Here is a 22,453-nt window from a genome sequence, read left to right as displayed (position 1 = left end):
TCTTCAGGACAGACAATTTCTTTTAGAGCAGATGGAAAACCTCTTTCATATACCCCACCAGGGGTGCACCGCTCCACTCCGTCCAACGTCCACTCCTTCTATACACCCGCAATCTCTGCTGTTTCCGTGGTCTGCTTGTTCCTATTGCTTCTTCCCATTTCTCCTGCTCGGGTAATCTGCACGTTAGCCCAGATTGCTCCTTCACATGTCGGTCACAGCGGCTGTGCACTGCCAGCTACTGGGAGGGATGCAAACACGGGTGGGGGGACTGCGACACCCGTTACATTTCTAATTGCATGGGGCACCAGACCATGCATTGATCCACATGTCCTACCCTGACCCGCCTCCATTTTGGAATCTCTCTGCATACTTTTGTTAACCTCTTTTTAAAAAAGCTTTTTAGAGAAATATTTGTGCTCTGTGTGTTTATCGTGACAAGGGCATGAGATTATTATAAGCAGCGCTAGAGTCCTCTCAAAAGGGGCCCTATGTTGGGCACTACCTGTCTTGATTGCCTACGATTAGACGTGATCAGGAGTCCTTCATCTCCACCCCCTTACAGGGCTGTGATTGAAGACTTCTGGGCATCAGTCCTTCATGTATGAAACACACCAAACTTAAACTGCTACCACTAAGCAAGCGGAGCCTAGTTCACTGTGCTTCCAGCATTATTAAACACATTTAGTTATGGAATAAAGGTTTGTTACCCATTTATAGCTGACAGCTTCTGAGTCATTGCATAAATCACAATGACAGTGAGATCTTTTTTATTGCAGTTTGATATAATCTCTTATTTCCTACAAACATATATTTTTATTATGCAAGCTACTATGAAAGTAAAAGCAACATACATCCCATCAATCAGGTCAGTAAAAATAGCATGCCTTAGTCTGTTATGCAGCAAAAAAAAGCCCATTGTATTCACGTTGGGAAGACAAAAACTAGCAAAACGAATGGCTTCCTCTGTGCACTCCACAGGCTTTGATGTCCCTGGCCTATGAACCCTGGAATGATGAGTCCTGCTTCCTCAACTTGGCTCTCGCAAGCCCTCTCTGCACCACTGCTTATCTCAGGTATCCGTCTGGCTTGCCCTATATATATTTAGGTAGCTAACGTCAAAATGGCTGCCTAAGATTGAACATTTGGATGTCCGTTCTTAAGTCGTTGGGTCACATTTTACCTTCTGTATCAGAGGTTGAATCTTTGTAAGATTGAATAATTGCATCTTTGCTGCCAGCTGTGTGAGAAGGCTTAGTATTTTTACAAGGTGGGCATGTTTAATATTCCATTTAAGGAGATATCCATGGTACATTAGCTAAGAAACTGCACTCTAAATCAAGCTGTCAACTGCTGCTTGCGTTGTGAGAAAAGTTGGCTGAAATAGGAAATTGGCTCTCGTTACTTTTTCTGTTTAACCCCTGTTTTCCTAAGCAGTGTACTTTTAATTGTGTAAGATTGGACACTGAAATGTTGCATTTCTGAACCCAGTGTCTGCTGCGGTTAAGCAAACAAAATGAGTCATCCCCCATCAGTCATCACCCTTCAGAATACACGTGGCGATCGCTACAAAGCTGAGCTAATTCAATCGTGGTCCTGCTAATCGTAATGTCGTTTTGATGGCAATTCTATATACCATGTAAAATTCTCCTTATGACCATTCTCCAGACTAATACAGTTGCCTTAAATTGATTGCTTTCAGTTGATGACGCCCCTAAAGGCTGGTATCAATGTCACCTTTGTACTTCTTCTGGCCAGGAAAAGTCTCCCCATCCACTCATTAGTTTTTTAGAGATTAGCTGTAATAGCCATGGGCATTTGATCAGGTGTTATCCTTTACATTTGAAAGGTTTGCATTGGCGTACATGACATCATACTGGATAGCCTTTCTTGACAGAACCTTTGCAAGTATATCCTTAATTTTACCATTTCATATTTTATATGGCTATATACTTTGGAATCGGCTTGTAGGCTTTAGATTCCTAAAAGTTAATAGACAAGTAGGATTATATTCAAGCATGCTGTTGCATAGATTGAGTATTGCTTATTGTTTGACTATACTATTTTTTTTATGCTATTATCTGTGCCGGTGGGTGGGGGGCCGCAGCGAGCTGCCGACCGGGAGATAGCAGGAGAGTGAGCTGCTGCCGAGCGCAGCAGAGGACACCAGCAGAGGGGGGGGGGCAAGACAGTGGCCCGCAGCGTGGCGGGGTGGAGTTCCAGGCCCAGAGGCTCAGGAGGAGCGGTGCAAGCTTGAATTGTCCATGACCCCAGCAGAGCGTGAATAGTTGGCTGGCAATCCAGGGAGCCGGAGAAGAAGCAGGGTCTCGGTGAGCGGTGCAGCTGTCTCGTGAGTGTGTGCTCGGCAGGAGGGCCGGGCAGGCTTTGGGGCGCCTGCATAAAGTGCTGCTGGGAGTGGTGTAGTCTGACGGCTGGAGGGTGCTGCGGGCAAGGACGGGCTTCCATGAGTGACCATTGGCAGATGCCTGGAAGGTGGTGGGGCGGGGAGCGGCGACCCTCAGAAGAATACTGGCAGCTACCCTTTACCGAAGAGCTTCCCATGATTTTGTAACAACACCTTAATTTCACTCCTGAATTCTGGGTCTATAACTTCATCTAATGCATCAATTCCAAACCTCCATGCCAGCCCTGATTTGGGTGCCAACCTGATATAGGTATTGGGGGTGGAATTGGGATCAAATCAATGGGTATCATTCTTCTTTCACCTGGAGGAATAGTCTCATCCCTACTGATACATATATCAAACCCAATGGAGTCCTCTGTGGCTACTGACAGGTTTGATGCTCTGTCAATTAGCTTTTGAAATGTTATGGTCCCCCAACTTGTCTCGTTTGAGCCACATCCCACTACTGACACCATTTGTGAAGGCATCACGAAGCAAGACACAGACAACAGATTCAAAGTTTTAACAAACACACGTTATTTAACTTAAAAGCCAGGATGGATGAATGAAGGCCTACTTGCCCTAAACTAAGGTGGGATTTCCCTACCTAAAGAAACTAAGGACAATCTGAGTCGGAATAAAACTTAAGTCTGTCTGTGTCCAAAACCTATGCTTGTCATCACAACTAAAGCTGTTTGATGTCTAGGGATTACGCAAATTGAGAAGGGGGGTCCTGAGAGTCTCTCTGCCAGACATTAGTCCTGGTTGCGAGAACCTTTCCCAGATTCTTTAGCTCACTATCTTTCACAGAGGAGAAATATCCAAAATATATCAGTCTTTGTCCTGCCCTGGGGCAGTGCAGCACCAAAATGCTAGGCAATTCTCCTCTGAACAAGATTACCAACAGCAACCCCAGACACGTGTTTTGGTGTCTAATGTGTAGGGATGTCAGCAACAAAAGAAATGGTGGCCTAGATCGTGGCGAACGTGAAGCGCACCTTCCTGAAGGTACCGGAGACCAAAAGAGCCCAGCCCTCCATATCCGACCAGACCTTCGACACCTCCATCGTGAGCGCCTTGCTGAACAGAATACCCACCCCTGCTTTCCTTAAGGGAGCTGAACCCCAGTATTCTTGGCCAAGTAACCCACTGGGGATCCTTCTAGTCTTCTGGAGGAACAGGCTATCCATTCTGCGGTCCGGAATTCCTTTGCAACCAATGATCTTTTAGTTGGCGAATTAAATCCTTTAACATTGAGAGTGCCCACCCTCAAACAGTCGTCCCGTGGTCCTACCTCTGCTGCAGCCATCTTGTAATCCCAATTCGGGAGCACCCTTCTTGCCACCTAGGATGCCTTTTTGTGCCAATGCGAACCTTGCCATAAAAGGAAACCATAAGGAGAAAGCCCGCGTCAAGGACCCAAACCCTCCCCGAATCACCAACCTCCCTCCCACAGCCCCTCCCCCCCATACCCTCAGGGCACCCGGTTTTCTGCAGTTAGCATCACAATGTTGAAACAAATCCACCAATGGAACCCATTCAATCAGATCCCTTCCTTACCAACCACTTACTCTAGAGCCCTCCTTTCTCTGCCCTACTTACAATTTCTTATCAAACGTTAACAACTTCCCATAACCCTTAACCCCAGCAACACTCCATTTTAAACATTAGGAAGCAAATGGGTTTTACGTAAACCATGACTGGGTCCCCCTAAGATGAGTCCCCTCTGATTTGGGCCCTCCCTTCTTGGTTGTCCACCGTGGAGTTTTGTTAGGTACCCGCACCGGAGGGTGTTCAGTTTTCTAAACTGACAGCTGCCTGGGATACGTCTTCTTCTCTGACCCTTAGTATGCCATTGTCCTTCATCTGCCATCTTTTACTTTGAACTCTGAGGGGTATTGGCGTCTCCTATGAGCTTTCTGGTTACTCTGCAAATGTCCTCCTCCGTAGTCAGCTTGCATTTGTCCCCCTCCATTTCGAAAGCAATGGAGAACGGGAACCCCCACCTGTATCTTACCTCTTTCTAATTTAACCACTTGGTGAGGGGTGAGCACAGCCTTCTTTTGGTAAGGGTCAGAGAGGACAAGTCTTGAAAAACCGTTACCCTCTTCGTTCCGTACATCACCAGGTGTTTTTTCCTTGCTCTCTCTAGGATCTTGAGTTTTTCGGCATAGTTGTGGAAGTGGGCGAGAACCGACATACGACCCCCGGCCATGCGGCCTGCCTGTGAATCCTGAAAATGTTTGCTTTATCGATTATGTCGTCAGCGAAGATAGGTTTCGTGACTTCTTATAGAATTCTTCTCAAGTGCTATTTGGGTTTTTAGGGTGTCCAGGTAGGACTGGTTATGCTCTACCTCCAGTCTCTCCTCAATTTCATCGATCTTTTGGGTAATTCTATCGACCCTTCCTCCGATGTCAGCCCTCATGTTCATCCCCCACAGAAGACATGGTATCCTGCCAAGCTGTTCCTCTTCCGTTTGTCCTTGGTGTATATTCAAAGTTGGCCCTTCCGTCCATGTGCCGCCCCTCATTAGCATGAGTTCTTGAGTGTGTGTGTGGAGACTCTCCTGGAATCGACTGGCGCGGCTTCCCTCTTGTGCTGAGAGGTCTGCTGAAAGCTTGTTGGCCCCTAGATCAGTAGCTTGAGAACCGTCTGCTGGGCTGGGGGGGCTTGTGCAGTGCTAAGCTACTTCTCTTTAGCTAGGACAGTGCTACAAGGTACGGGCACCCTTGGGCATCCTCTACAGTTCGTCTATATTAGGAGGGGATTAGGAGGGGAGGCGGGCACACGCCCCTGGGTAGGGGGCCCACACCTCCCCGTTCTTTCACAAGCCTTGCATGCTTTCTTGATCCCCAGGCGGCGGGATGGAATTGCTACTAGATGTGCAACTTCTTTTTTTTTTTTAAATATAGTTTTTATTAGCATTTTTTTTTAAGGTTATTACAACAAACATGTCATTTCAAACCGATGCAATTCTCCAAAAAAGAAACATTAGAATAATAACCCTTTCCCCGCCCTCCCCTAGCCAGTGAACAGGTGCCGATGTCAAGCTTGTCTTGCAGGGACGCATTATGCATTTTTAGAGTTCGGACTATCGGATAGGTTGGTGCACACATAGTCTAGGGCTCAACCTAGCAGCACCCCCCCGGGGGGGGGGCACATGTCTTGTACAACGGGTACCTAGTAGGTCCTCCATTTCCACTGGGCTTCAAACCCAAACAGACCAACAGCTGATGGGCTCACCCCTCACATCGATCGCTCATGCTTTTCAAAGAAGGGAAGACAAAGTTCCTCAATGTTGGATCTGGATTCGTCCAGGATGTGGGTTAAAAGTTCAAGGTCATATATTGTCCGCACCTTCGTTACCCATTCCCTCTCATCAGGCATGTGCGGATTCCTCCACTTCTGGGCCAAGCAGCACCTGGTCGCTAAGAGCATGACCTGCAACATGTGGCCCTGGGTGTCCTCCTAGTCGTCCCCCACCTCAATACCAAACGGCAGCAACCAGGGACAGAGGGGCCTAGAGACCTCATCCACCCCCTTAACCCATGATAGGACCTCTTCCCAGTATGACTGCACCCTCGGGCAAGACCACCACATGTGCATGTAGTCCCCTTTTTCCTTTTTGCATTTCCAGCAGTGTGGGTCGTAGCCCAGACTCATCCTGGCTATCAACTGCGGAGGGTAGTGCCATCTGTGTAAGATCTTGAGGGCCTGGTGTCTGAACTGGGGGGGAGGTCGTTGAGCGATGGGCCCAGATACACATTTTAGTCCACCTTTTGTCATCTATTGCCGTGCCCAAATCTTTTCCCCATTGTACTCTTGCTGGCGGTGGATCCCTGGGTATCGAAAGCAAGAGAAGTTTGTACAAACGAGATATGACCCCCCTGGAGCCCCGTGTGGAGATGATCGTTTTCTCGAAGTCAGTGAATTCCCTCATGAGCGTGTCCACCCATAAGGGTTCAGAGAGGACTCCCTTCAATTGGAGATGGCGAAAAGGTGACAGCTTGCCCAACCCCAAGGCCTCCTCTAGGTCCAGGAGGGGCATGAAGGAGCCACCCACCCACAGGTGGCAAGCCCTAACCAGGCCTGCCTCATACCACCTCTGATACGCGGCCAGCTCCGCTACCTTGGATATGAATGGTGGCGCCCAGATGCAACTCAGTTGGGAAGGCCAGGTCGTGAGCCACCTATAATAACCCCCCTCCTTCCAGATAGACCACAGGACACCCAGTACAGGATGGTCTAAGACACGTCTGGGGATGTGTGCTCTGGGGACCCACAACCACTCATCGAGCGTGACTGGGGCAAGCAACCTGTTGTCCAGTGCTATCCACTGCTTTTGTGTCCCAGGGTTGAAGTGATCGACCAGAATCCTTAGTTGGGAGGCCCTATAATATGTATCGAAGTCTGGAAATCCCACCCCCCCATCCTCCTTAGGTCTCGTTAGGACATCGTAGGAGATCCTATGTTTTTTATCCGCCCCCCCCCCCCCAGAGGAACCTGAGTAGGGTGCGCTTCATGGACTGTAGGAACGCGGCCGGGACCTGGGTGGGGAGCATCTGGAAGAGGAGCAGGAATTTGGGAAGTACCACCATCTTGATCAGGTTGAGTTGTGCCATCCATGAGAACCCCGAGACCACCCACCTCTCTATATCCCTCACGACCGTCATCCACAAAGGGGTAAAATTACTCGGGAAGAGGTCCTTTGTGTCCGGTGTTATTCGGATTCCCAAGTGCCGGAATCCCTCTGTCTGCAATTGGAAGGGGAGGCCCTCCACATATTCCCTCTCGGTGTCCGGTAGTCGACCTCCCATAAAAGCCACAGATTTACCCAGGTTGACCTTGTACCCCGAGAGGCTCCCGTAACGCTCCAGTGCCCGCAACACATGCGGGACCGTCAGTGTCGGTTTGGTAACATAGAGGAGAGCGTCGTCGGCAAACAGGCGGATCTTGTAGTGGGAGCCGCCCATCTGCACTCCAGTGATACCCTCATTGTTACGCACCGAGATCGCCCAAGGTTCCATGACAAGGGCGTATATCAGGGGGGATAGTGGACAACCCTGTCTCGTACCGCGTTCTAGGGGAAAGGCTTCCGATTCCATCCTGTTGACGGCCACCCTAGCCGTGGGGGCTGAATATAATGCGGCCATCCACCCCAACCATCTCTGGCCCATCGCTATTGCCGAGAGGACCTCCCCCATGAAGGTCCAACTCACCCGGTCAAAGGCCTTTTCTGCATCTAGGGACAGCAGGAGGAGCCCGTCATTCCGGGTTTCCCTTGAATGCAACACATGGAGGGTTTTGCGCATATTGTCCGAGGCATGTCTGTTTAATATAAAGCCCGACTGGTCTGGATAGACCAGGCGGGATAGGCATTTCTCCCGGCGAGTTGCCAGGATCCTGGCAAATATTTTAGCATCCAAGTTCAAGAGGGAGATGGGTCTATAGGGGCCGCGTTCTGTAGGGTCTTTTCCTGGTTTGGGGATTACCAAAATAAGGGCCTGTAGGAATGTGGGGGGGGTTAGTTTCTTTGTTACGAATGTGGTTGAACAATTTGGCTAAGGGTTCCGTCAGAATGGGTTGGAATTGTTTATAAAAATCAGCCGTGTATCTGTCACCTCCGGGGTCCTTCCCTGCTTTAAGTCTCTTGATGGCTGCCTCCACCTCCTCCACCGTTATGTCCCCCTCCAAGCCCTGCAGCTCGACCTCCGTTAAGCGGGATGGCCGGTGTTCTTCCAGATAAGCCCGGATCTCCTCCAGCGATTCCCCCTCCTGTTTAGTGTACAGGTCCCTATAGAAAGTTGCAAAGGAGCCCACTATCTCTGCCTTCCTGTTGAGAGCCCTGCCCTCCCCATCTTTAATCGGACCGACCCTCCTCTCCAGTCTACAACCCTTAGCTCTTTGCGCCAATAGGGTCCCCACCCTGTCCCCCTTCTCGTAGTACCTTTTGTCGAGTGTATCTCAACTTCTTGATCACCTACCCGATGAGGACCGTGTGCAGAGCCTGACGTTTTTCGCACATTTCCGATAGGAGGGACTCCTTAACGGCCCCCTCCTGGGTGAGTCTGCCCCGCAGGCTCTTGAGTTCAGCCTGTATCTTGGCCTCAATGAGCCCTCTCTCCCGTTTGCACCTGGAGCCCTCGGCTGTAAGCAGACCACGGAAGGTGGCCTTCGCCGCCTCCCGCACTACCGCCATATCCATTTCCCCATCGTCATTTGTCTCAAAATATGCATCCATTTCGCCTGTGAGTAATTCCCTGAAGACCGGGTCCCGTAGGAGCGTGTCATTACACCTCCACCGGGCCGACCTGGGGGACAGGGGAAGCGACCAATCCGCCACCAGAAGTTCATGATCAGACCATGTTATTGCCTCGACCCTCGGAGCTGTAGCCACCCCGCTCTCTTCTTTGGAAGTCAAGAGGAAATCGATTCTGGTGTAGGTGAGGTGTGGAGGGGAGAAAAATGTATATCCCCCGGGCTCCGGGTGTGTCGTTCGCCAGACGTCCTCCCAGTAATGTTCCCTCAGCAGGGTCTGGAGTGTAAGATTGTCCTTGGTGATTCCGCTCGGTTCAGCCACCCGGGCCGTCCACCAGTCCAGCCTGGGGTCCAACATGAGATTGAAGTCCCCCACCCCAGTATCATAGCCCCTTCAGCCCATTCATCCATTACCCCCAGGATCTGGGTTAGGAAACCTATCTGGCCCGAGTTGAGAGCATAGAGGGTGGCCAGGGTTATGCGTTCTCCTTCATATGTACCCTTGATCCCCAGGAACCTCCCCCCAAAGCCTCTCTTGGTCTCTGTGTTGGTAAGATGGAGTGTCTTACTCAAGAGAATCCCCACCCCTTCCTTCTTCGAACTCCTGTGGGAGGCCCAGAAGTTGGCGCAATGTCCTTCCCCCTGATGGGTGATTCCCTCCCCTGTCTGTAATGGGTTTCTTGGAGGAACAGCACCATCAACTTCTGTTTCCGGAACATGTTACTGGTCAGGGACCTCTTGTTTTGTGAATTGAGGCCCTTGACGTTAAGTGTGCCTATCTTGCCTTCAAACATTATCATCTAGGTAGTCCACCTCTAGATTCACCGCTATGTAATGCTTGGGCTGGTACATTGGAAAATATTGAATTCCTGTTCAAACTGGCTAGTCCCCCCACACCCCCATGGGCCCCTCTAAACGTTCCCATTTCGGTCTTGATAATGGTCATTCTCCCCCCTCCGACCCTGCTCTTTTCCCCCTCCCCCCGTCTTGAGGCGTTCGTCCATGTCACCCGATCTTCTTCGGGGACGGTTAACGAACCACCAAGGACTCTACCCCAGCCCCGGGTAGTGTGAGCATATAGATAACCCATTCTCTATTAAACCAAAATGAACACGTGCGACCTTCAAACAGAACTTATGGGACGTAACTCTGTTCCCGTGGTCCCCCGTGTCACCAGGCGCAGGCCCGGCACGGAGGTCCATCAAACCAGTCCATCAACATTATAGAAAGTTACAGTCACTTCAGGTGATCCTCAGAGGCCGATGATGGGTGCTGGCCTCACCCTCGCTCCGCCGGACGGGCCTGCACAATCTCCCACCAAGTCTTCGGGGGCCCGCACAATGTCCTCCTCCGTCACCAGGTGGCGTCTTTCACCCGACTACTCGAATGCCAGGTAGAAGGTGTGACCACAGCGGTACCTGACCCCCTTACCCTGCAACCATCTGGTTAGGGCCCCGCATTTCCTTCTCATTGCAAGGGTGAGGGCCGAAAGGCCCTGGTAGATTGCCACCTTAGAGTCTCCGTATTGGATGTCGCCAAAATTCCTCGCCTTCTCCAGGATCCTGGCTTTGTCTCTATAGTTGTGTAGTCGAGCCAGCACCGACCTCGGGCCCCTGCCACCACCGCCGGCTCGATGCACCCTATCGAATTTGATCTCGATGTCGGCCTCCTCCCCAATGACGATTCTTAGGATGTCGTGGACCTTGCCCTCCAGTGCCTGCGGGCTCTCCCCTTCGGATTCCACAAGGCCAAAGAGGCGCAAGTTGTCCCTCCGCTCCCTGTTCTCCATGTAGTCCACCTTGAACCGTAGTTCCTCCTCCCTACGGGATACCTCCTGAAATCTGGCCTCAATTTGCATCTCCAGGATCGCTGTGGAGAGCTGATTGTTCTCGACTCCCTCCACGCGATCCTCCAGGGTGGTGACCTTGGTGGTAAGGTCTGCCAACTTGGCGCCCATGTCGGTTCGAATCCCACGTATGTCCTACAAAATCATCTGGATGTTATTCTGGATGACCCCCAGGTCGGGAGGCGGCAACGATGGAGACCCAGCGGCCATTTTGTCCTCTCCAGCAACAAACTGATACTTGGAGAGGGCCTCCTTCCAACTCATGGGGTGTTTGTTGCGGCTGAATGTATGTGGAGGGACGCCGGATGGGGGGGGGGCGCCTATGGTTGCGCCCGCTGAACGATTTGAGGGGTTCTATGCCAGTGCAGCGGCGGCCTGTACACGAAGTCCTGGCCCGAGGGCCTCTCACCTGGCGTCTGTCTTCTCCAGTACCTTCTCCAATGTCCCCAGCCAGGTTCGGTGTGGGCGCGCTCCCGCGACGGCCCTGGCTAGGGGGTTATGGCGTGCAGTTGGGTGGGCCAGATATACCCTGTGGGTGGGTGGGGTGTCAGGGTGAAGCGGTGCTCCCGCGGAACCTCCGGTGTCTTCGTTCAGTGTAGAGCGCAGCCTCGGCCCCTCTGGGGAACGGGGTACCAGGAGTCCCGGGGTCCGATGGAGCCCCCCAGGTCCCTCACCCCCGGCCTCTCCTCGCTCCAAGTAGGTGCTCCTTCCGTGGGCGTCTCCGCTCCTGTGCCCCGCTGTGGCCTCGGCGAGCCCTGTGCTGTTCAGGACCGCAGGGGGAGGGGCCGCGTGGACCCTGGACGGTCATACTCTGTCTGTGGGCGTCGTAGAAGCCCCTGGTTTGGACCCCCTGGTTTGGACCCCCTGGATGGGCAGGGGTTCACACGACTTTTTCTACGATGCTTGCGAGAGATGGGCACCTTCTTCCTGCTAAACTCCGCCAAGTTCCCGGGGCTGGGTGCGGAGCTGTCGGCTCAGGCGGCCATCTTGCCTGCACCCCCTGGTGGCCTCTTGTGCAACTTCTTTTAGAGGTCCCGGCACTGGTCTCTCCTTCCCTCCGGGTGATGACTTTTATCCTGGGTGGGCACTAGTCTGCCGCTAATGCCCTCCCCACTTTGGCTCCTGCCGCACTCTTGGAGGCCTGCATGCTATGGGGGGGCCTTTGGGCTATTACAGGTTCTTGGATGCTGGTGATCTTCTCACACACTCTGGAAGCTACCGAGGTGCAGCGGGAGTCTCCTGGGTGCGAGTGGTTCACCGACTCCCAATGCCTTCTGCGACCCCCTTCACAGACTCCTCCTCACTGTCCTGCAGGTGCTCCCCGTCTGGCTGAGCCGTCCCGAGGCCCTGGAGTTCAAGCTCTGCACCAAGATGCACTGATGAGTGGCAGTGGACTGGGCTGTGCCATTTCTACTGTCCACAGCGTGTCTCTGGGCCCAAAGTGCCCCCCGCGTGGTCAGTCTGTGTGATTCCGCTCCTCCTGAGTTGGCCCGTCACTGCCTTGGGGGCGAGTGCAGGCTCGGCGTGCCCCACTGAGTTCTATGGGCTCTGGACATGCCCCCCATCCCAGATCCAACTGCTCCCTCACAATCGGGGGTGGGGGGCAGCCCAGGCCCCCAGGAGGGCACTTCACGGGGTTCAGGTGCTCTCCGGGGTCCTGTGTATGCCAAGCAAGGGCCTTGAGACTCGGTCGGGTTGATTGGGGGGGAGGGCCTGAGCGGCCACGGGCAGTGTGGGGACCTGGGCAGGTCTAAAAGGGTCACCCACCTCAGTGCACCCTGTAGACACAATCCAGCTGCCTGTCAGCACCTCTCAGTGGGCTGGGAGACCGCTCTCAATCACTTCTCCCTGCGTCCCGGGCACGACAGAGTACTTTCGTTTTCTGCCGCAGCGTCTGAAGGGCAGTGCTTAGCAAGCATGGAACAGATTCTCCTCGTTGTTTCTCCCTTGGAGTCGGGGGACCTCCAGCTTTCCCGTAACGAGGGGTTGCATACCCCCACGAGGGGCGAAAAGTGGGGTCTCCTGGCACTTTTCAGATCAGCTCCGGGGGAGGGGCGCAATCATGCTTCTTCCATTAGCGCGCCCCCTGGTGGCACCCGAAAAGTTCCTTTTTAATGCATGATTGGTCAAAGGGCCTTATATCGAGCCTCTGTAAAATTTGTGATGAGGCCATACCTCGGACAACATGGCCATATATGGAATGTTGCAAAAGTCGATCGGGAGGGAAATGAGCAAGGATGACTGGGAGAGACTGGAGGTTCATACCAAAGCTGGCCAAGGCATCCTAACTACAGGAATGTTGGTATACACTGATAATTAGGTGCCACTATACCCTGGCCCGTCTCCACAACTACCCTGGGTCTTCACGGTATTGCTGAACCGGGTGTGGGGAGTTCGACACCTGTTTCCACATTTGGTGGAGATGCCCCAAAATTGAAACATTCTGGAGGGAGGTGCTGGAGTCACAGGTCCAGGTCTTTGGGGAAGAGGCAAAGGCGCCCCCGGAGGAGGTGCTACTGGGGTTGGATGAAGGGGTCACGGTGGGAGAATCCAGAGGCCGAATGAAGGTTTCGATTAATGCTCACATTCGCTGCAATTTTACTCATAGCACAGCGTTGGAAGGGAGCGGATATTACCACACATCAAGACTGTCTCTGCAAGGTCTCGGAATTCATGGCTTTGGAATGGGCAAAAAACGCAATGAACAATAACTTGCCTCACTTTGCTAGAGACTGGAGGGAGGTTTTGATCTTCCTAATGGAAGATTACAGAGCCCAATAGTGCCCTCAGCGCTTCAAACTGTTGGATTTTTACTAGACAGTATGACAAGATCACAACCTTTCCCTGTTAGATGCTTATATTTGCCCCGGGGAGGGGGGTGAGAGGAGATGGTTGGGAGGGGAGGGGGAACAGGAGAATGAGGGTAAATAGGGGGTTGTTTGCAGCACTTGCTTCTCATTTGTTGGAAATTAATAAAAATAATGTTCCAAAAAAAAGAGCAGGAGTCAGACTAATCACTATTTGTTTAGTAGAAAGTTGCCTCCAAAGAACCTAACTTTGTTCACAAAAGGAAGTAAACTGTCTGCGACTTAGCCTAAATCATAAAGTTGTGAGCCTAAATAGATATTAGACTCTTTTGGCTCTAGAATAGTAACTGTCTAAGGTATGATTTCCTTATTATGCACCCCATTGATTTGATTGCTATTGTGAAAGGGGTGACAATGGGGATCCCTGTCTGGTCACCCTTGAAAATCGTCAACTCTTTAGCCACAGGTGAACTAGGTTGATAGCTATCCCTGGCCACCATGATTGGCATTCCAGAAAACCTAAAAGTCATCCAACCAGAGTCAAATGCTAGGAGCGGGGCTACTGCTGGAATCTGAAGATCGGTGTGAGATAAAACATATAAGAACTGTCTGATTAGCCTATGTAGATCTACGCGGGATGACCCTAGATTGATTGGGCATCATCATCGGGAGCAATGGGAGGAGCCATTGGGCAAATAATTTAAACCCAGAACCTCGTAGAATTCAGTGAAAACAGATTTGTAGAATTCTGGGTAATCTTACTTTGGGGCATAAGGATTAAAAATAATCATAGAGCTACAATATTGTTCCAGGTATACAAACCTACTTTCAGTGGGCGCCAAGTTGTATGTTGTATTGGGAAGAAGGCTGTGGTGCACCATTGCAAGGACAACTCTGGAATTGGACAGATAAAGCAAATATCAACAGGCTTTTGGCTGTCACTTGGTCAAACATGAATGGCCAGAATCACATAGGTGTGTTTCTTGTAACCTTACAATTTTAATCAGGTGCCGAGTCATGTAGGCCAGTGCTTTTCTGGTCCTCATTGCGTTGTTCAGTTCTGCAGCATTCCAGATGATCCATCCAACTGCTTCCGATGCCACTACCATGTCTATAATATAGACTTACTGTGCGGTCTTCCAAGAGTGTCAAGTGGTACACCATCCCAGTGATTTCAACTTCTATGCGTAGAGTTTGTGCAATGGCAGTCAAATAAACACAATATTAACAACCCATTCTCCCATTGCCACCACCGCCAACACTGGATAAACCCCAACCTCTGGTATGTGATGCCCAACAACCAAAAACAGCCCCTATTTCTTAGATGAATCGCTGCACTACAACCAGTGGGGAAACCAGTATAAGAACCTCACTGGTGTGTCAAAATCGCTACAATAGCAGAGGCATGTAGCAGTAATAAAAAGAGCCATGGTTTCCCACCTTGAGTCAATGCGGCAATAGGTAGCACAATATCTTCCCATAGACTACAGTCAAATGCTTACCTGGCATTCCAAGTTGTGACCATCTGTGAACACAAGTATTCAGTGACATAACTCAAAATAGCATGTAACTGTTGGGCCCCCATCTTCAACTGTGTTAGAGACCTATTCCAAGGACATACTTGTCCCATCCAAAAACAATGCTTGTACAAGACTCTGGAGAATATGACATGCAATATGAACATTGGACCTTCCTCACTTTGGAATAACTGACGACTGTAATAAAGCCACCCAGCTCTACAGGCTCTGGAATCTGAATTTTGAACACAACATGCGCTGATCAACGTGGAGGGTTGGATCATCTTACATTAAGATGAACAAACTCAAGCCTTATGAAGAAGTGTCTTCCCGTTGAGTTTTAAGATTTGCAGGGACATCTTAGAGTACTGCATTCTCTGTACCCTGAGCAGCTTCTGGACATCGTTATCACTGGGTCTTCGCTCCCGATAGTAAAAGACCTGAGCAATGATTGACTGTGGGGGAGAGGTCGGACACTGGTTTACGTCCCGGAGATCTGTGTACTCCTTCAATCTGGAAATGTGACGAAGTACAGTTTCCCTGAGAGACCCAGAAGCATCATCTTAAGAAATCGCTCCTTTTTTCCAGTCTGAGTAGATTTCAGAAGGCCAAGAATGCTTTCTGAAAGCTACTCAGTTGTTTGGGACCTTTATTAGAGGTAATATTTCTTGGCCTTGATGGCATGTCAGACTTTCTGAAGCGTAGCCTTGTGGCGCTGCAGTTTTATCTGTGTAACCATTCTTTTGCTTGGCTTGATGCATAATTGCTTCCTTTTTTGGTGAGACAAATTGAACTTTGCAGTCAGAGAGTACAGTTTTGATCGATGGTGACCACACTTTGCTGTAGTTGCTGCAGCACAGTCAATATACCTGCATTTGCAGTGGCTTTGAGACGTACCTCCGAATGCTGCCTTCCATTGCCTCCCCAGAAGTGAGAAATGGCTGTTGAATTCTTATTCACAAAGTGGGATTGTATAGATTGCCTTTTGCCACCATTAGCCATTGGGTTTTGAGGAGAAGCCACTGCAGGGTATAGTTTTAGAGCAGTTCCAGCAGATGCTCTGTTGGCCATTTGAAAGAGTTAAAACAGTGAACCTTTATCACATCTGTAGTCAGCCGATCTGGACTGTGCATTTTACTATGTGGGGCAAACAGGTAGTTCAAAGTGTATGGCGGTTAATCGGAATAGCTCGACCCTCTTCCCTTCCCCCTCCACCCTCACCCTGGAATAGAACACCACTTCACCTTTTGTTCCTCATGGCCCAATGCAAACAGCATAGCTCGCAGGGGGCCTCTTTCCGAAGCAAGGTTTTGATGGCGATTCCCAGCTGATGCCAGGAGCATGGATAAAAACCCTCCTCACACCTGTGTCTGGTCCGCTTGAGAAGGAGTTAAGTAACAGTGGATCAGGCCGATCAAACCCCCCGCCCCCTTCCTTAATTCCTCGGAGCAAGACATTGACAAAAGTTAATCCTTCGCTGGGGTGTGCAGCGTGTTCCTCACCTGAAATGGTTGGTTGCGAAAATATTGGAGGAAGAGGTCTCTTGCCTGGAGCCACTTGACGAATACAGGCTTAGTGGTCATGCTCCCTTTATCTGTAAGGGCTGCTGTCCAGCCTGGTATATATCTTCACTGCTGACCGATTTGCCATCGTGCCTTTTCCCCCCTCCCACCCTCAGCCACCCAACAGCCTGGATCTGTTGCATCTTTTCCGAGTACGCCAGTGAAGTCGCCACCCAGTCCTCTGCTATCTGGGGAGCCGCAGCAGAGCTCTGTGGGCCAATTTCCAGGATGGCGGCCCACTCTTGGCTCTGGAACTTGATTGAAGTCTTGGGCCATGTTCAAAAGGGTGCCACAGTCTCATAAAGTGTAGGCGAATGCAGCAACAGACTCCAGGAGATGCCTCCACCCCTGGGGCCGAGGTTCACCTGTAGAAAATTGGGTGACCAGTATGATGGCATTAATTAGGATGCAAAGGCTCTGTGCAGAGTACTTTTAAATCATTTCCATCTTGGCTGCATCGATTTCTCAGATTATATTTATTTGCTGTCACTTTGTAGTGGCTTCAGGATATTTTTAACTTGATGCTAAATTAAAACAAGTATTTTATTGCTGGTAGCACAACTGTAGAAACTATATGTTGGGTTTGTTCTACTGGAGTACTGTTCGGCGTGAAGTTTCACCAAACACAGTCCAAGGATTATTTTTGCACATTTTATATGAATGTCCGGTTTGGCCAAGCTAAATGGCCTATGCTCTATGCCCAGTTTTATATGTCTGGATGCTGAGGCTGTTGGGTTGTTAACCCACTGCAAATGCTCCTCAAATTTACACTTTTGCTACAGGTCAACCATTTAAACTTCTTATACCACAAGCTGGCTACAACATGTGCATTTGACACTAGTCTTTGGCAAGTGATACTTGATACCTAGTGAATAAGAAATGGTGTGCTGTGTGCATGTATAGGACGGAAAGGACAAGTCACTTTGTATGCTTTACCTGGTATCTTTAAATGTTTACCCCTGCCTCAAGTTAGAGAACTAGGCTAGATCATTGTAATAGGCCTTTTTCTGTATGCAGAGGAGTGCCCTTTTGTGGCACGATACACCTTTTCTATGAAGAAACCAATATCTTGGATAACTAAGCTTTTTAAATTCTATTAATAAATCTTTTGAATATTTAATGTTGTTTAATGCTGCATTAGATGTGCACATTAGACCGCGTCAAAGCATTACTGTGTGATAAACTGGGGGGAACACAGGTACTAGAATTAAAGGGTTGCCCTCTATCACAGGAAGATAATACTTCCTAGTCGCCCAAAACTCATAAGAAGCTAGTTCAATAGGGTACAAGAGTCTGGTTGATCAAAAGACCCACTAGATGTTTACAGTGCTAGACCTTGCCTGACGAATTTTGGTGTTATAGAATGAGGCCAAACCCACCCAGGCCCAGGCACTGGAACGATGGATTGAAGCCAACACATTTTCAGTAGCCCTCTGAAAATTGTGCTTTTAGGGTAATACTTGTTACAGAAGAGGATTTTAGGATCATTTTGAACCAGTGGATATTTCAATCTTGTCTTATGTTTCCTGTAGAACATTTTACAAATGTAGATCATTCTGAGAGGTTATTCACCCTTAGTATTGGCTCTTCTCGAGTTTGGAGGTCTGGGAAAGTCTGGCTGCTGTTATGAAAAGCCTGGTGGTATTATTTTTTTTCTAAAAATGTGTTGTGTGGTTTGGCCATGCTCCCCAATAAGATGTGGACCTCACATTAATCTTAACGAGATAGAAACAGAGCTCTAATTACCCTGACTTTATGGATAAAGTTAAGGAGGGCTAATATACTGCTTAGGCTGTGGAACTGGATTTTGGGCAGTTTGCATAATGCATCTATCTAGTCGGCAAAAATTAGATGTGTGTCAAGCGACTCCTAATGTCTCGTTTTTATAGCATGTGTGGATGAAAAGCCTAAAAAGATTGACCTCACAAAAGGGCTTGGGCTGTGTATTAGATGATCCATTGAGTAAGATGTTTGCCTTGTGCTCGTCGTGGCAGAAGATGTTGTCTGATCCAGTATTGGATATCACTTAAATCCTAGGTTGTGTTTGGAGTATTGATAAATGTATTGTTCAGGTGCATTAGTATTTTACTTCAATTTACGCTTATCAGCTGAAGCTGGAGATTAGGGTGCATGTTCTGGCAAGTATGTTTAAGAGTAAACCTAATTGAAGTGTAATGCTGCTAGAGCTTGGAATAAGAAATGAGGTAGGTGCATATCAACAGACCTGTCTTGGAGAGGGCCAGGAAGAGTCAGACCAGCACTCGGACTTCCAAATTGTTTTTGTTCTTGTTTTATGCTGTGTATGTCATCCGTTAAGAGGTATTTAAAACTTGCATTGCAAAAGTAACTTGATTAAGTAACTCTAAAATGTTAACAAGATTCCAACAATTTTCTTTTAGATATATCCTTAAGAACTTGCTTCTGCGATTATATTACACAATTGTGATTATTAAATGGATTATCAACTATGCACCCATTATTAGTTTGAGCTCTTAGGTGTTGCTTACGATACCTATAAGCCTAAACTATTGCATTAGAGCACAGATAGGGAGAAATAGCATCTGACGAGGGCCACAAAGTTTGTAGGTGCTGTTTGGTTATTTGCCCGCCCATTGACTGCCCATGTCCATGCTAATTCCTATGGCCGTTTCCATCCAGTTCCTGCTCCTCACGCCCCAAAAACCCTCCTCATGGGAACTCTTTGAGCTCACTTTAATCAAGTTTTACCATCGTTTTTTCAAAACAGCGTTCTGTAATGACTTAATTGGAGTTGTAAATTCGATACTGGTGTAATAGAAATGTCTTAACCTTGTTGCCTTCAGCCACTCGATTTATAAGCACTCTGCATCTCCTTAACTGAAGTTACAAACACGCACTGGCATATCCAACAGTTTTGGCTTGTGTGTAAGTATTAGGCATTTGCCGGGCACTGCTATTAGATGCCCGGGTACCATGCACCATTTTGCACCTTCTACCATCACTGGCCAGTTAATACCACTACAGCTGTGCTTGGCAAGTTCCTTTCCCATGCCTGCACAAAAGCCCAAACTGTTGACATTGCCAATGCTTGTCAACATTATGTGACCTTTGAAGCTTATAAGCAAATGATGTGGCTTTTTGCAGTACACAGATTTGATTAAATATACTTTCTATTTTAATAGAAAATGTAAAATACAAGGACATGCATGTCATTTTTTTAGTGTGTATTAGAATATTATTCAGTTGTGAAATGCAGTTCTCAGATTCTAAAGTTCTATTTTGTTGCAGTCACTTTTCACATGTTAATAATTAAATAGCGTCATTTTAAAATGTATTTCAGATTTTGAGGGCGTTCCAGTCGATGAATGTTATCAGAGATGGCAGAGCACCCACCGCCAGTGGAAAACACTCCCCTCATCACTAGTGATATTCCACTTCTTACAGCTCCAGTTGTAAATGCGGAAGGAGCACAACAGGTGAGGTTACGTCATTTCCTTACCAGAAGTGTCTGGATTGATTTGCATACCAATATCGAGAGATGCCCTTGTAATTTAAATTTAAACTGATTCCTCACATGCGTTGTTCAAGTGAGCTTCTTGCAAATGCTGCACTTCCATTCTTCATTTGATGTTCTTCTCTGCTAATAAGTGTAGTATTGAAGGTGGAACCATGGCTTGTTATTTGCTTAATTACTATCCCTTTAATAGGTAATGCATTAGATTACTCTTCAATATGATCACATTATTCATAGGTTAGGTTCATTGTCTGATTATTTTTTTCTGGTCTCATATCGGGAGTCTTCAGGTGGCGGCAGTACACGCCCTACAGCTCCATCATTTTGCAATGCGCTGCATCCCTGTCTGGGACTTTGTGAAGCAAAGCAATTAACGGACATGGAAAACACTCTTATCGTGGCTGCTCTGGGCCGCCCTAATTCTGCTTGTTTTCTCTTTCTAAGCACTCCACTTAAGCATAGGAAAAATGCTTCTACTAGTTATTGTTAGATATCAGCTGAAGCTCCTCGTGGTGCAAGGGAACTCCTTAAGGCCATGGTGCCGGCAAATCAGACACATCCACACAGTGTGAGGGTTAGCTTGCAACTGCCCATGCCTTCCGGCTCTTTATTCCTGTGCATCTAGTCTTGCGTGCACGTTGACGTGACGCGTACACAACATCCCTCTTTTCCCATAAGGACAAAATACTTAAACACACTCAGATCTTATAAATTACTTTACACCTCTGATGAGCTCAAATTCATATTAGCACACATAGTCGCTCAGCAATCCGGGGGCCGCTGGGCAACCTCAGGTTGTATCCAATGTAGCATTGATGTGGTGCTGCTTCTGCGTCTTCATCCTCGTCACGCTCGCCCTCCGGGCTTGAGGCCACTTCCTCTGCTTGGTCAATGGGTTGAGGACCCCGTACTGTCTCCCTCCTGCCCCGGTGTCATATCAGTGAAGTTTGTGCATCTTCACTCTCCATCTGAGGCTGGTTCTGATCTTCTGTCCACAACTCTTCTGGGACACGCTTGAACTACGATGCGTTCCTCGTGATTGTCTCCTGTCCTCTGCTGGCTGTTATCATTGTCCCTTCTCTCCTGATCACCCACCATGGTGGAAGGTCATAGCGGGGTGATAGCTTGATTTTTGTTGCATTCCTCAGCACCAAGGTCCCCCACCCTCTGTCTTGATGGTGAGTGTGCTCCTTGTCTAGTTCTTTCACTGACCTACTGGGGTGGTGTGGTAATTGAAGAGAGGAGCATTGTTCCATACATTAGGTCAGCTGGGGGCATGTCTGTTGAGCTATGCCGGGTCACCCGGTAGTTCTGCAAAAAACGTTACAGATCCACCCTCCACGGGCTGTTCTGGGCTTTTTGCTATGCAGAACACCTTGTTTATGGTCCTCATGCACCGTTTAGCATCACAATTTGCTTGTGGCCACCTTGGAGTAATGTGGTGATGGCAGATGTGTAAATCGTCCATGTACTTTTTCAGTTTTTTTCCTTGGAATGGTGGCCCATTGTCGCACTTGATCTATTTCGGCAGTCCATGTGTCGCAAACATCTTTTCCACAGCTGGGATCACTGCCTCTGTCGCTGTGGACTGTATGATTTCCACTTCGGGGTATTGTGAGTAGTTGTCGTTGGCGACCAAAGGGTATGTTCCTTCCTGCACCGTGCAGAAGTCCATGCTGATCGCTTCCCATCGCGCTGAGCCTCTTTTCGCGGACTGTATTGGTTCTGGCCTCGGGGGGTGCACTGGTCACTTGGCAGGGGTGGCTTGATACGAGGACACTCTCTACCTTTTTGTGTATTTGGGGGGACCACACTCTGTGTAGTATCCTAGCCTTTGTTCTCACCATCCCTTGATGTCCTTCATGCACCAAGGTAATTATTCAGTCCTGTAGGCTAGTAGGGATGAGGATGCATGTGCCTCTTAGAATTAACCCCTCACTTGTGATGGAGAGCAGCACAGCAAAAAAAACATTTAAGATTCTGTGCCACAAAAAAATGGAATTACCATTGGCCGTTAAATGAGTTCCGTCTCCACAGATGGCATAGCTGCCATTGCTGTGGGTGTTAGTGGCAGATGTGCAACATTTCATGATCACGAATTTTGGCACACATGCATTTGTTCATGTTGCACAATCATTATCATTACTGCTGTGCCGCTGACCCACAATTTTGTGCAGTGAGAAGCGAAAAATGTGACATGATGGAAGCTGCCAAAACAACAATTCTAGGTCAGCCGCAGTTGCCAAACATTTTTCCACAAACGTGCCTGTCAAAAAGTCTCTGGCAGTTTAGGTGCGATTGTGGACGTTTGGGAGGAATGTTTTCCATTCACCTGCGAGTATTGCGTTTTTTATTATGTCGCAGCATGGGTCAGCGTGGGTGGCTTCTAGAATGTAATTGATGCTGACGGCTTTTGAGTTTCGTTGTACAGAAAATGTGGCAAATGCGTTCTTCTGTCTCTCTGGATTCCTTGACCTACACTGGCGTTGCAGCCCTCGGGTGCCTGGATAGGAAATCTGCCGGGTTGTCCGCTCCCGCTTGGTATAACAGGTCGAAGTCATACTGC

The 22,453-nt window shown here is 48.9% G+C and overlaps 1 protein-coding gene across 3 annotated transcripts in view; it reads left to right on the top strand.

Annotated features, from left to right (window-relative positions):
* The window catches only part of FNDC3A (fibronectin type III domain containing 3A), a 3,436,199-nt gene that overhangs the window by 50,064 nt on the left and 3,363,682 nt on the right, over positions 1-22,453 (top strand). For all 3 annotated transcript variants that reach the window (XM_069639023.1, XM_069639022.1, XM_069639027.1), the window contains exon 2: positions 19,714-19,849. In XM_069639023.1, coding sequence (XP_069495124.1) covers positions 19,739-19,849 — 111 coding nt within the window. In that variant the 5' untranslated portion in view covers positions 19,714-19,738. The remainder of the gene's footprint in view (positions 1-19,713; positions 19,850-22,453) is intronic.

The sequence above is a fragment of the Ambystoma mexicanum genome, chromosome 7q (assembly GCF_040938575.1).
Source record: "Ambystoma mexicanum isolate Mex_15411 chromosome 7q, UKY_AmexF1_1, whole genome shotgun sequence".
In the NCBI taxonomy this organism is placed as follows: Eukaryota; Metazoa; Chordata; class Amphibia; order Caudata; family Ambystomatidae; genus Ambystoma; species Ambystoma mexicanum.
This window is presented reverse-complemented; position numbering and strand designations above follow the sequence as displayed.